At 47.6% G+C, this 13,842-nt stretch overlaps 1 protein-coding gene across 2 annotated transcripts in view; it reads left to right on the top strand.

The window, feature by feature from the left end:
- The window catches only part of SHTN1 (shootin 1), an 81,449-nt gene extending 69,599 nt beyond the window's left edge, over nt 1-11,850 (top strand). For both annotated transcript variants that reach the window (XM_081158761.1, XM_081158760.1), the window contains one exon: nt 10,158-11,850. In XM_081158761.1, coding sequence (XP_081014887.1) covers nt 10,158-10,169 — 12 coding nt within the window. In that variant the 3' untranslated portion in view covers nt 10,170-11,850. The remainder of the gene's footprint in view (nt 1-10,157) is intronic.
- Nucleotides 11,851-13,842: the final 1,992 nt, after the last annotated feature.

Here is a 13,842-nt window from a genome sequence, read left to right as displayed (position 1 = left end):
GGTTCAATGACTGCTTAAGAGACACATTTCAATTTAATTTATCTACTTAAAGCGCTAATACAAATACTCCGCGCTGCTGTGTTAACTTTTAAACTTCGCAGCCTAATGCTTGATTATTGAGTTCTCGACATTCTTTAGCTGAAATAACTAATGCCATGTGTTTTCATAGAAGGAGAGCCACTGAAAGAAGAGCGCCTCTCCCAAAGCCTGCTTTCGTACGTACAGTCAGGCTCTGCGGGCGAGTGCGGGGGTTTTGTGTGCGCGCCCACGTGGCGATTCTCTCCCCAGACCCACGCGCTTCCTTCGCGTTTAAACCCAGCCCTGTAATGAGGGCGAGGAGTTTAACTTAATGTGGTTACGGGGAAGCGTCACAAGTGAAGACTCAGGTGATCCATCAGGATTCCCTGCGGCTGGTCTCGCCGCCAGGAACGAGAAGGGTTATTTTCAGGACGCTTCCCGCTGCCTGTGACGACTAACGTCTGTTCTACACACCCGGTAGGAGTGCAGACAGAGCCTCCTTGGCCTTGTCAGTCGGTCCTTGCGCTCTAGTAGTAGCACCTTTATATCCATCTGTGGAGAGACCACTGTAGTGTTTCAGGTGAGTGGCACTGTTGACTCTTGACAGGGACTCAAGGTCAAGGGAGGATATTAATTAAAGTCGCCTATAGTACTTACATTATCTCACACACACAGCCCAGGCCCTTCCACTCTTACCCTCCCTCCCTCCGCTTTGGCCTCTCTGGCCAGGTGTCCACCCCCCTTGCCCTTTGCTTTTGCCGTCGTCTCTGCCCGGAGCTCTCTTTCCCCAGCAGCCACATGACCAACGATCTCGTCTCCATCATTTCTTTGCTCAGCGTCATCTTTTCAGTGAGGCCTACCCCGGCCACACTATTTAAAATTGTAACTCACCTTCCTCTAAACGTTGACTCCTCCTTAGCCTGCTCGGTTTTCCCCACAGCGGGTATGCTCTGATCTGCTGTGTGCTTCATTCGTTGTATTTAATGCGCATTTCCCCCCCCTTCCCCTGCTGGAAGGTAAACTCCACGAGGGCAGGACTTTTTTTTGTTCCCGGGTGTATCTCAAACCCTGGAAAAGTTCCCGCCTTATGGTAGGCTCTCAGTAAATACTTGTTGAATAAATGAACGAATGAGTACATCTTTACTGTCAACAAAACAGCAGAGTGTCGATTAATTAAAATACTCCATTAACCAGCATTCCCCCATTATTCAACAGTCACACGTATACATTAGCCAAATAGTAGAGAGATTTGTTTGTTGTTTGGTTGGCTTAGCTGGTCTCGTAAACATTTTCTAAATGCCCAGGAGTCGTTTACGTCCAGCTCCGTCTTGCGTGTCCTCTGCATTTTTGTACCTGCTGACGACGAAGTCATCAGAGACAAACAGCTGTAGGAGGAAGGGTCAGGTCCGCTCCCTTGATTGGCCTCAGGCAGACAGGAACGTGTGCTGATCTAAGAAAGGTTGTAAAGTAAGAGTAGAAACAAAGATATTTTCTGCATTAGATCTTCGCTTAACCAGGAAATTAAATAACATCAGGCTATTCCCGGAAATATTTTTTAAATAAATTCCTAAAATCAACGTATGTGTGTATCCCAAATAGCTGAGTAGTTCCTGTCTGGTAAATTATAGAACCAGAGATACGTACACTATGTGGGTCTATTTCCTAGGGACTTGTGAGACGGCAAGAGATGCCATTAATACTTAATTACAAGGATTAATTAAAATTAACATTTTTGTCACCAGCCTAAGCAGAGCAAGGTGTTTTTTGAAGAAAAAGCAGCAAAAAAAGGGGAAAGATAACCAGGACTTGGAGAAGCCTAATCGTTTTTGTTTTAATAGCAGCATTAGAAGTATTTGTCTCCTGTTAATGGAAATCACCACATCAGAATACCAGCCTCAGCTACTTTAATCTTTGGCATAAATTTCATTTACACATTTTTTTATTTAATGATATTTCCAACATACTAAAGAATAAGGTTTTTTTACCCAGAAGCCAAACACCTTGAAAATACCTGACTCTAATCATTGGATAATATAATATGATAATGTAAAGTTAAATCACTGGGAATGAATCTTGTTGTTTCATACATTCTGCAGCCAAAGTAAGTTTTATTGTTGCGTTTTATTGAGATACCCGTGATTATCGGCCAGCTCCTTGACTCTGAGCTTAGTGTCCATTGGTCGTCGTGTTCTGGGACATCTCTGCTCTAACAGAGGCAGGACAAGTGGCCTTCGATGTGGAGAAAGAGAGGAGAGATCGTAACAGGGTCCGCGTCACAGTCGCGGGAGTATCTTGTGTTCCTCCGTCTCGCTTTTTCGTCTCCTACTAGCTGGACGTGGCGCTCCCTGTCCGTCCGAGCTTCACTCACCCACGTTCCCTGTTTCTGTAGATTGCTCTCAGGAAGGCGACTATCCTCCTGATAGTGCCACTAAATAAGCAGTCAGCCTCAAAGATGGTGACGTGTCGTTTCATCTGGTCGCAGAACTTCTATAAAACGTTGCTCCGAAGGCGAGAATCTGTTTGAAAGTGAACTCAGGTTCCTTGTACTTGGTGAGATTTGACTGATTTTATCGCTGTGTCTTCATCTCGTGGTCCTTCTCGAAGATGCTTTTAAGTCACTGTTGCCAGAGACTCCTCTATTTAACGCTTCTCTAATTCAGCACCTTGCTCTTCAGTCCCAGGCCTCCCCCAAACCCCGAGCTTCATCGAGCTCTCTTCAGTTTCCTTTTTAACCACAGATAGGCAGCTAGCTTGCCCTTTTCGTTTGGGAGGTCAGAACAGGTCACCTTGAGTCCTGGAAGAGTTTGAAAAACAAAAACCCATGTAGCAATGACAGGACGTCAGTTCCAATTTTTAAAAAAATCTTGTTTCCAGTGAAATCATTTTTATTTTTATTTGCATTAAATTTCTCGCTATGGCATCTCTAAATCCATGTGACTTTTGGCCCCACACAGATTTATTTTTGTAAAAGGTCTTCTTGTTAAGGGAATACCTGATAAAAGATAAATTTTAGATGTCTCTTGGTTAGTGTGATCAGCCAAACATTCCTGTGAAGGGAAAACTGGAACTGCCTTTCAGAGGGCTTTGAGTTAAAAGGAAGATGGGCTTTATCATTGTTTGACCTCTAACTGGTCTCTTCCGTTTTGTCTCATTACCTCCAGTGCGAAACGAGTATGGAAAAGTGCAATTGGAAAGCACTGCCCTTCTGGGTTGGAGGTAGAGCGCCTGAGCCTTTGGAACATGTCACCAAATGGCAGTTGGATGCTGAGCTTATTGTTGGGGAGACTTGGCTTCGCCGGTTCCCTCCAGCGGTGACCTCAGCCGGAAATGAACTTGGTTGGCCGTGTAACTGCTCCTTAAAGGGAGTTGGGTTCAATACGTGGGAAACAGAAGAGCTCTTTTAGCCCCGTGGGGGAAAGGGGGCGCTTTCCTTCTCTGTCCCCACCTCCCTGTCCCTCTCCGCCACTCTTCCCGTCTCCCCTCTGGCATATTTGCACGTGGGTGGGTGGGTGGGTGCGCGCTGGGCGAGGGGGGAGGGAGAGCGCCTTCCCTGTGCTCAGTGAACACTTGTTTTCGGAGAAGAGAGTACTAGCTGGCAGAGTGAGCCTCATGGAAGTTACCGCTTAATCTGACGCTCTTACACAATTAAAGGATTTTGCCTGCTCTCAACTGTAATCTTAGTGCCTCTGAATTGTGTAGGACACTGCAGGAGAGGGCTCTGCTCAGCAAAGCCCGGCCACAGAGCTCCCCCCGTGCGCCCGCACACGGACCATTAAGTTTTAACAACAAAATTAGCAGACAACTGGATGTTCTGGACGCGGAGCTCCCTCACTTAGCCTTTCTCCCTGCCCCCCAAGGAGATCCCCTGGGGCCGCCCGGAGGTCCCCGCAGCTTTGTCTCGCACGCGTTCCCAGCTGCTGCACAGCCGCTTCTCCCAGGTGGATTGGGGAGGCCCCGGACCTAGTGCTCACATTCTGCTGAGTAAATCTCAGAATGAGTGTTGAAGTGCTGCTGAGTAATTCTCAGTTCTCTCATTGCCTTCTAATATTTGCCTCCTGTTGCAAATACCTGGGACTTAGCATGAAATACATCCCTTCTGCACAGAGAACCAAGTTGCTTTGGGTGCTTTGTAAACTTTTTAAAACATCTTTCAGTAGTCTCTGCAGTGTTTGCGGTTATTTTTATTTGTGTACAGTGTAGTATTTAACTTATTAAAATAGAAGTAGCTGACTAGAACTTAAATCAATTTTAGATTTAAGGACAAAGTGATCTAACTTCTGAAACCTGATCAAAAGAGTTTAAAGTATATAATACAGCAAATTTAAAGAGAAATCTTTACAAATTTACAAATATTGTTCCGAAAACTTATCATGAAAACAGGGAGTGTTTAGCACATGGCCCCTTTCTTGAGGAGCCAGTGTTGTCCATGGTAATTTTGCAGAAGACTTTACAGCTCTTGAAATATTTCTTTTAAATAACATGCCCATTTAATAGTTGGGATCTGCATGGATTTTTCATGGTGACTTAAAGTTGTGCAGAATTACAAAAAGCTTTGAAATAGCCCAAAAAAACGTATAACACGTTTCAGAATCTTTGACCTAAAATTAGTCTTAGTTCGTGCTTTATCGGTGTTGATTTGCTGGCGAGAATGGCCCAGTGTCCCGAGCCGCCGGGGCCAGTGTGTTTGGGAATCTGTAAATGTCCACAGTCCAACTGCTAGAGGAGCAAAGCGCTGGGACAGGCTTCCCCGCACGCCGCGGGGTCTGCGGTGCCACCCTGCGCAGATGTGCCTGCGCGGTTACTGCGTAAAGCCAGCGCTGCTCCGTGGGACGGAAGTCCGTGCCAGCCATTGTCACCTCTGTTAGGAAGGACGTCTCGTTCATCGTGAGGGCAGATCCACGTCCAGAGGCTTGCGTCGGGTTTTCCACCGTGGGCGTGTTCTCCCCTTTAACACTGCCTTTTCATAATTTAAAATTACATCTGTTTTTCCCTCACAGAGAAGCCGACTCCGATGGACAAACTAATTTATTCTTTGAGCTCACGTATTTTAAAAAGTACACAAAGCCAAAAGAAATTAGCTTTATTACCTGCATTATATTTAAAAGTATTAGAATTGGTAATGATAGAGAAAGTGTCCTTTTATGTTTGCAAGTCTGTTTGGGGAAGTTGTGGTCAAGCGCATGACGGTGTCCTGGAAAATAGGGTGTCAGAGAAACAACAGCAATGCCGCGCCCGGTGGCCGCCGCCGTAACTGTGTGAAGGGCTTGGGGCGAAAAAAGTAAGATTTCTTATTTTACACAGGGGGAGTATCACACTGACTTCCTCTCTGGAGTTTTTCCCAGGAAACTACTTTATAAAGACAAATTTAAATCTTTCCGTTTTCCGTCCTTGAAGGTGGTAAATATGATTGCGGCTTTATCCATTTTTATTGTAAATGAAACAGAGTTCAGACCGTCCGCTGGGCGTCACTTGTTGGCTGGCTGCCACCGACTAATGCAGACGTCCCACTGGGAGACCAGGGAAGAGCTATACTTTGATTCACCAGATTGTGTTAAATAGTCCAGCTGTTGCGATTTGAAAGATAGTTACCTCCGAAGTGAAATAGAAATGAACTTGGCATTTATGCCTCCAACCATTTTTATACTGTTTGGCAATCAGCTTTTCAGAGGTAGCATTTTTATAAAATAACTCTCACCGCTTTAAAAGTTTCATTCACGGTAATGTTCAAAATGTCCCACCTTTATATTATCAGTAAAATTAAGCCTGAGTGATATGTAGAATTTGCATGAAATAAGCATTTCCCCCTTCATTTCATGAGCTTTGATTGCATTCAATTGAGCTCAGAACCATGTCGATTAGGGCTCTTCTGGGCATTAGTTAATTTGAATTGCAGCCGAAATGTTAGCTAGAATTTGTCAAACATAATTGGAACGTGGAAAGTTGGTTTTGAAAGGAATTTCATTGAATGCAAACAATGATGTGCTTTTTAAAAATTAGAATGCTGCGTTTTCGTCGCTTGTAATAGTCTGAGCCCTTCACGAAGTTCGGCTTTGGCAGGACCGTCTGCGATTGTTCCGATTCTTCTGGGACCAGTAGAGCTGGGAGTCGGGTCTTCCCTTTGCTCAGCAAGCGGCCCACCTGCCCACAGCCCACTCGGGCTCTTGCAGCTGAGGAAACGGGGCTGCTTTCTAGAAGGGCACCCAAGGTGTGCTTGGGCATCAGGCTTGGCCCAAGCATAGACTGGGCGACATAGATTGGCCGATGGTCTCCTGGCTTCTAGTTTGCTTTTTGCTTTTGCTTTTTGTCTTGAAATAGCCCTTGAGCAAATGATCTAAAATGAACATATCTATTTGAATGGCTCATAAGTGACTCCCTGTATGTTGTGGTAAGGAAGGGGAAAGAAAACGGACAGGAAATCAAGATTCCGTAATTTTAGTCCTGTTATCTGCTGTTAACAAGTGGTTTGCTCTTGGACAAATCATTTAACTGACTTCTTTGGTGTCTTCATTTGACAAATGGAAAGGGCTCAGTGATCCCGGCCAGCCTGAATGTCCCATGATTTTAGTCTTTATCTTACCTGTAAAATTCAAGTTTACTTGGCGATTTTGCAGGATACAGGAGGTCTGCCGTGCTTTTCACGAGTACTGAATTTTAATTCCTTAGGTCATTGCCTTTAGCTGAAGAATTAAAGTAGGAAAGTTGAACAGAATAATAGTCTACCGCAGCTCCTATTGGACTGTTGCATTGGAGTGCCTGGGATTTTCACCTCGGGGGAGAAGTCTCAGATCTAACCTTTTGAAAGCTGCTACTACAGTTGCCTAGAGCAGAGCCTGGTTCTGGGCACCATCAGGGATGGGTTCTCTTGCTCTTCCCATCAGATGGGAATGGAGCTGGAATGAAGCCTAGGAGGAAGGCCCCTCATTCCAGAAGGAGCCCTGGCCCCTCCCCATGGGAACCAGGAATGGACCAGGTGTCAAACCAGGAGGAACTACAAGTCACACAGGGAGGAGAAAGGCTAGCTGGAAGGGATGGGCCTTATATTTCCACATCTGAAGGATGCCGCTGAAAACGGATCCAGAACAAAATCATTAAACCTGCCGCACGAGCCAGTGGCGTCATTGTTTTCCTAGGAGGAGATGCCTTTGGTAACGGCGTGGTGCTGCGGAAAAGCCTGCTTGGGGGCACAGAGCTCCTGATCCTTGTTCTGGCTCTGCGGCTGCCGAGCTTCATGGTTTTAGGCCAGGCTCTTGCCCTCTCCAAACGTCATTTTCCTGACCTGTAAAAGGACACGTGGGACTAGATGATCGCCATAGTCCCTTTTAGTCTTAACCCATTGGGAGTCCAAGTCGGCGCTCATTAACCTTGAGAAACTCCTTACTCTGACCCTCAGTGTGTAGATTCAGAGAATTCGCCCACTAGGCCACGTCCAGTGCTGATCAGCAAAGGAGCTCTCAAACCGTAGCCTACCGGTGGTCTGCAGCTGAGACGCTTACTTCAAGAAAGGGGAACAGTTCTTTGGATGAGACAATTTGGGGACAATTTCGGCCTGACAATACAAGGTTTTCGAGTTTTCAGTTCAGTCGACACCCGTTTGTCGCTGTTACGAAGTGGAGAGCACTTCCTGCAAGTGTTCGGCCTCCCACCGCTGAAGCTCTTTTATAGGCTGTGCCCGCCACCCCTTCACCTGCAGACATGCATGGGCATGAGAACATCCATGTAGTTCTGCAGCAGTGCTAAAGGTCAGTATGGGCTGATGGAACTTGCTCACCTCGAATGAGAGGAATACGCCTTTGCATGCCTAGAGCAGGTTGGCTGGCTTATATACAGTGAGCTCAGACCCGGGATGGTGGCGCCAGACTGGTGACGTGAGCTGCAGGCTTTGTGGCTTTGACGGGAACAACCTTGCTAGGCTGGAACGTCAGTTCCTGGGATTGCCTCGCCCACGTGCTTCTAGCTTAGGCCACAAGAGAAACTGCATGAGATTGAGAAGGCAGAAGTGACGTAGGAGTCTTTTTTTTTAAAAGGCCGGCACTGTTACAGTTCACGCATGTTGTCGCCTGGTCGGCATGTGGCGGCAGCTGGGCCAGGCGCATGTGCATTTCCCCGAGGAGGGGCCCCAGCTCACCCTGCAGGTGGTTCGCATCGTCAGGACTGGAGAATGTGAGAGACACAGGCAGCCCTGGTTTGTCTTCAGTCTCTTGCCTCTTTTCATCCATCTTCCTTTTCAGCGGCCAGAACCTCTGACCTCATGCCCAGCATCAGACGCAGAGGCAGGAAACTGAACTAGTCCACCTGACGAGCTCCCTGCGCTGCCTGGGGCCCAGCTCCTGTAACAGCTCCCTTCTCTCATCACAGTGTTTGTGTTTCTCTGGCCGCACCCTCCTAGGTACAGTCTTTCAGGTGCTGCGGGGCTCAGAAAGTCAAACCAGGTACCACTGACGAAACTACACCTTGGGAAGTGGATCCTTGGCCAAAGCAGATGAGCAGTGTCTTGGTATTTCTAATGATAAGGGCATCGCCAAATCGAGGCAAAATGAAGCTATCCTCGTGACAGCCCAGCTCTCCTCTCAGACTCCTGGTCACCTCTTTCCTTTTACCACCTCCAAGGAAGGCACAGTTCCGCATTAATCACTTAGCTAACAGTGATGAGCCCGTCACACTGTGTAACCAGATAGCCAGATGGAGTAGTTTTTAAAATTTGGATAAATCTCATAGCATTGGTTGGAAAGTGGTAAAACCATGGTCATTGGGCTTGAGGCTTTTTGGTGCCGGTGGTTGGACCCTGCAGGCCGTTTTCTCTCAATAGCTGATCATCTGTTCTGTTGTTTTTGCTGCGTAAGAGAGGCCTCGAGACCTACTCACACCAGAGCCTTGGTTCCTGCCCACTCACCATGCGCCTTCCACACCCAGCTAATCAGCACTCCCGCGTTCACTTACCCCACGAACAGGCCTGCGCCAGGTGCTGGCCGGGTGTACCCGTGAACAAGCCGAACAGTCCCTGTTTCGGGGCCGCCGACATTGTATTTCAAGAGACAGGCATTAAACAACTAATGGCACAGTGTTTAATTATAACTGTGGGAAGTCCAGCAGGGGCAGTATTGAGTGGCAAGAGCGTGTCTAAGGGGCAGATGTGACCTGCTCCAGGAGTCAGGGAATAGCAGGAATCCACTGCAGGGAAGGCGCGGGTGTAACGGTGGGCAGAGCCCGGCCCGCAGGTCAGCCCGTGTCCTGCCATCAGAGGTGGGACGGGTGTGCGGCTCGTGGTTAACATCCCAGTGTTTGCCAAGAAGACCGGATGTCTGAATAGCCCCTGCCCTGCCTACTGCACACCCCTCAGCCCTCAGGCACCAGGTCAGCAGCCCAGGACCTCCAGGTAGTGGCTCCTGACCATGACCCCTGAGAGGAGGAGGTGCCGACTCCCCTAATTTCCTGACACGTGGCAAGAGCATCTCAGGACATCACTTTCCACAAGGAAGTTGTCCCCACTCAGCTTGAGCAGCAGTGGCTTCTTGCATCAGAAGAGAAGAGAGGAAAGCCCCCGTGGAAAAGAAACGGCATCTGAAGTTCAAGAATAGGTTTCTCAAGAAACATAGTCCTTTTAGAAAAAGTTTATGGCAACAGCATTTCAGCTTATTCTCAGGGTTCTCCCACCTGGCCTAGTTCCTCCACCCGCCCCCATTTCTGAGATTTCTCCCGGTGTCTCAGGTGTCCCATCGGTGATGGGGAGATTTACACCCGCATGTGCCGGGGGCACAGCCAGGGGGTTACCTGGCTCCTTCCGGCTCGGCGAAGGCGGGACGGGTGTGGGCTCAGGCGGTGGGGAGGTCCGCGCGTGTCCGCGAGCCTTGCGCTTCCTGAGAAGGGCGTGCGATTAAGCAGGTAGGTGCACTTGGCTTTCTGACCCTCCTGTAGTTAATCGCTCTGACTTCCTCCGCCTTCTTCCTCCCGGCTTTGTGCTCCTAATCTGTAATCTAATAGCTTTTTTTTTTTTTTAAATGGCTGGCACCTCAAAGGGCAGTTTGTGCATGTTGCTTAGACGTGGAACATTTCGGGTTTTCTGTTCATCTGAATCCAGGAATAGGAAAGACAGATCTTTTCTCTCTCTGCTTTTAATTTTTGTTTAACTGTTCGTCCCCTAGGCCTCCCAGTGACGCTGGATGGAGGAGGCGGTACCCTGGCCGTGAGAACCCAGCCAAACCAGTTGTAGTTTTAGATCCTGTTTCCACACCTGAACCCCAAACCAAAGACCAGGTTGCCGAACAAGATCCAGCGCAACGCAAGGATGACCAAGGCGAAATGAAAGCAGAGCACAAACAAGACGACAGCGCTGAGAAAATGAGAGACGCAGACAGCTCCCACTGCTGAGGCGTTCGGGAGCTCCTCTCAGTACGCACGCGGCTGGCCCTGGTCACTGGCAAGGGCTGGAGACGTCCTGTTCTTGTCACTGCATTCAGAAAACAGGTTCTTCTCTGAGGTCACTTTTGTAAGTAGTTCACCTGTTAATATAAGCAAGTTGTTTAGCAAAATACACATGTCTGTAGTTTCTTTCTGTGTTCATAGGGATAAGGTTTTTCCTCATGACTGTATTAAGTGTGACTTCTTTTGGAAGGTTACAGAAAATTCAGATGTCGCTATCTTTCTGTACATTACAAGTGTGATGCTGAAAGTTTGCAGGGCCGGGTCATTTGGATAAACAGAACCGAACAACTTAAGGTGATTTAAGAAGCCCCCGAATGCGCTGCTTTCTGGATCCCACCCTCTGGGTGGAGAAACAGCAGCCGCGTGGAAATTGTTCGGCGCCGAGGCGTACAGACTGCTCTCTAGGAGATGAACCTGACGTGCAGGAGCGGGCGTCAGCCAGGAGCCCCGCAGTCAATGTTAATTCCACACGTTGTTACCTACGGGATGAAAAGTACATGCTTCTGACTGTGTCCAAAACCTCCCGAGGACGCTGGAGGGAGTGCTCCGGTGGCCTGAATTCGGAATTGAGGTGCAAGTCAACCCTTGAACTTAACAGTATTACCTTGGCAAACCGTGTGCTCTGTGCTGTGAGTTCATCGTGTTTTTCTCATGTGTTCATGTGGCACGAGCACCATATTTCATCACAGTTCTTGGTACAGTGAAGATGAGTGACAGTTTCCTTGCTTTACTGCTGTTCTACATTACACAGGTTTGTTGTTTTTGTTTTGTAAGAAATTAAGTGGTAGTCTCTAAAAATACAATGTTTCAGTCTACCACAGTGAATAAATAGAAATGTAATCAGGGATTTTTTTTAAAAAAAAACAACAACTTATGCAGCTTTTCCAAGTTGATTGTTTCAAAATTGATGTTTATTTAAAATAAGTGGTAATGTACTTGAATGCATTTGTTTATGACAGTGATTCAGTAATGGTAATTTTACTGTTAAAGTGAAAGGTTTCGTTTTGCTAGCGTAGCTCAGCATGTAGCTGTCGGGTGTTTCTCGCCCGAGAGCGAAGGAAAATGATAGTAACAATTGCAGTGGTTGTGTCGTACTTTATTTTTGCACGTGTGCTAAGCATAGGCTTGAAGAGGTGGGTGGGCAGGTAAATGTCCTTCCTGAATTTGGAGACAATTCTCTTTCTGTAGGTTCCTTATGCTTGACTGTTGCCATGTTCTTCCAGGGACGATTTTACTGTTGTTTACGCCTGGGAAATGGAAATGTAATGTTTCAGCTGTAACTCCCCCTCACTGAACAGCACTGCTGTGTGACGTACTGGCTGCAAGCTGCGTTAACTCCCTCAAGCAGTTCGTTCTGCTGTGATTCGAACTCTCCTCGCCACACTTATTAAAAAGCACCAACAGTATCCCAGTAAAGGCCATTTGTGGTTATTGACATTTTTGGTTTAGTTCCCCAAATTGGACGTTCTTTAAAAATTATATACGCGCTGATCACTTTGGTAATTTTTAATAATCCACAAGGTGGTTTATTTGGAGGACTTGACTCCCGTTTCCTCTTGCTGTCCTTCCTGTGTGCCATCAGCCCCTGGGGTGTGTCGCGGGCGTTTAGGGACAGAAGGATGTGTGCTCGGTTCCGTGACAGGGCGGCGCAGTTCTGCGAGCCCCCTCGTTGCCAGGGCGTGTCGGCCGGGCCAGGCAGCGGGGGTAACTGGCGTGCTGCGCGTTCCTGCCTCTGCTGAGCTGCTTGCTTTCCTTCTTCATGGTCACGATCATTTAAAATTAATTTGATAGAGAAGTATTTTATGTAGGATTTTTCTTATCCTTTCCTGCCTACAATTTCTCCCTTTTCGCATCAGCTTTTAGGAAGTTTTGCCCCAGCTGGGGTGCCATAGTCAACAAGCAGTCAGGCTGGGGTGGGGACACCTGGGACTCAAGGTACGTCCTTAGCTCTTTGCATAAAAAAAATTGTAGACACCCTACTTACACTGTTTTAAAATTGGAAGGGACTGCCACCTTTATATTTTTGCTTTCTCTAAAACATTATTCTTCCTTCTGTTTTAGAAATACGAATTAGGTCTCATCTGCTACAGGGTTTTGTAACTCATGTTGATGCAGTTTTATAGCCTAGTGAGGCAAAGGGATATCTGTGTTCTTGCCATTAAAGAAAATGTCTCCCTTCTTTGGAATGAATAAGAATTTAATTAAAATTCTAGCACTTTTAAAAAAATGTATTTACTGATTTGAGAGAGAGAGAGAGAGAGAGACAACCAGGATCAAACCCGCAACCTGGGCACATGCCCGGACTGGGAATTGAACCAGCAACTTTCTGGTGCACTGGGCGAGGCTCAACCAACAGAGCCACAGTGGCCGGGGCAACTCGAGCACGTCTGTGTCTGAGCGAGTCCACACCCTCCCCACAGCAGCCTCGGCAGCTGATCGGACTGTGGGAATTCTGATGGGCAGGGGTCACAGGGCTCTGACCACCCGCTCTGTGTGTGGGTAGAAAGCACGGAGTCTGGGCTCTGGCTGCTCACCAGCAATTCCTCCTTCCTTCCCTTTGTGGGCAGTCAGACTTGGAAATGGGTTAGCACAGGTGAAAATCGTTGTTAGTTATCCTTCGGGACCATGCTTGGGTTGTCAGGTAAATGATAACCCGTATCACAGAATCTTATAAAACAAGGTGTGGATGGTTTTCCTGAATGCGCACTGTGCGTGTTTAATCGCTTTCATCGTGGAAAAACTGCAGCTTCTGTGGAAATAAGTTGAGGGTGGTGGCCGCCCGTCGTCACTGACCTGGAAGGATCACCAGGCGGAGCGTACCTAAGGATGGGATGGAGGTTTCTTCCGAGCACTGACGTTTTCCAGGCCCACCGTCCTCTCTTCAAATGGGAAGTGACTAGTTGCTTTCATCTCTTTTACAGATAATATCTTGCATGTGATGGATATGTTTTATATCTACTGTATATTACAGAACAAATGTAGACAGAGAGAGAAAATAGAAACAGTGCTTATCACTTTAAAATTTTAAATTAAAATGCTGCCTACCCATTGGTGGCCCAGCCCTCAGGCGACGTAAAGGTGAGTCGGCTGTGCTGTTTGTATCACAGCTCCAGGGCATACTCTCGTATGGTCTCCTGTGTTTTGTGTGTGTGCCTACATGTGCACACACATGTACATGCGAACACCAGTCTGTTCCTCCTGCCTTTAAAATGAACTTTCCTTCCCGTTTCTCATCCCCCGCTGCTCGCGGGAAGCAGCAGGAGAGGTGGTAGCAACCACAGACTGGAGGCTGTTCCCCCAGCTTGGAGTGACCGACCGGTTCTGCCCCGAGCTCCGGGAGGGTCTGGCCCCGAGCTGACTGAGTCATGGCTTCGAGGGAGGGCCTGGGCTCTGCCGTCACACCAT

The sequence above is a fragment of the Miniopterus schreibersii genome, assembly GCF_964146895.1.
Source record: "Miniopterus schreibersii genome assembly, chromosome: 14".
Taxonomy (NCBI): Eukaryota; Metazoa; Chordata; class Mammalia; order Chiroptera; family Miniopteridae; genus Miniopterus; species Miniopterus schreibersii.
Note: the sequence above shows the minus strand (reverse complement) of the source record. Positions and strands in the feature narration are given on the sequence as shown.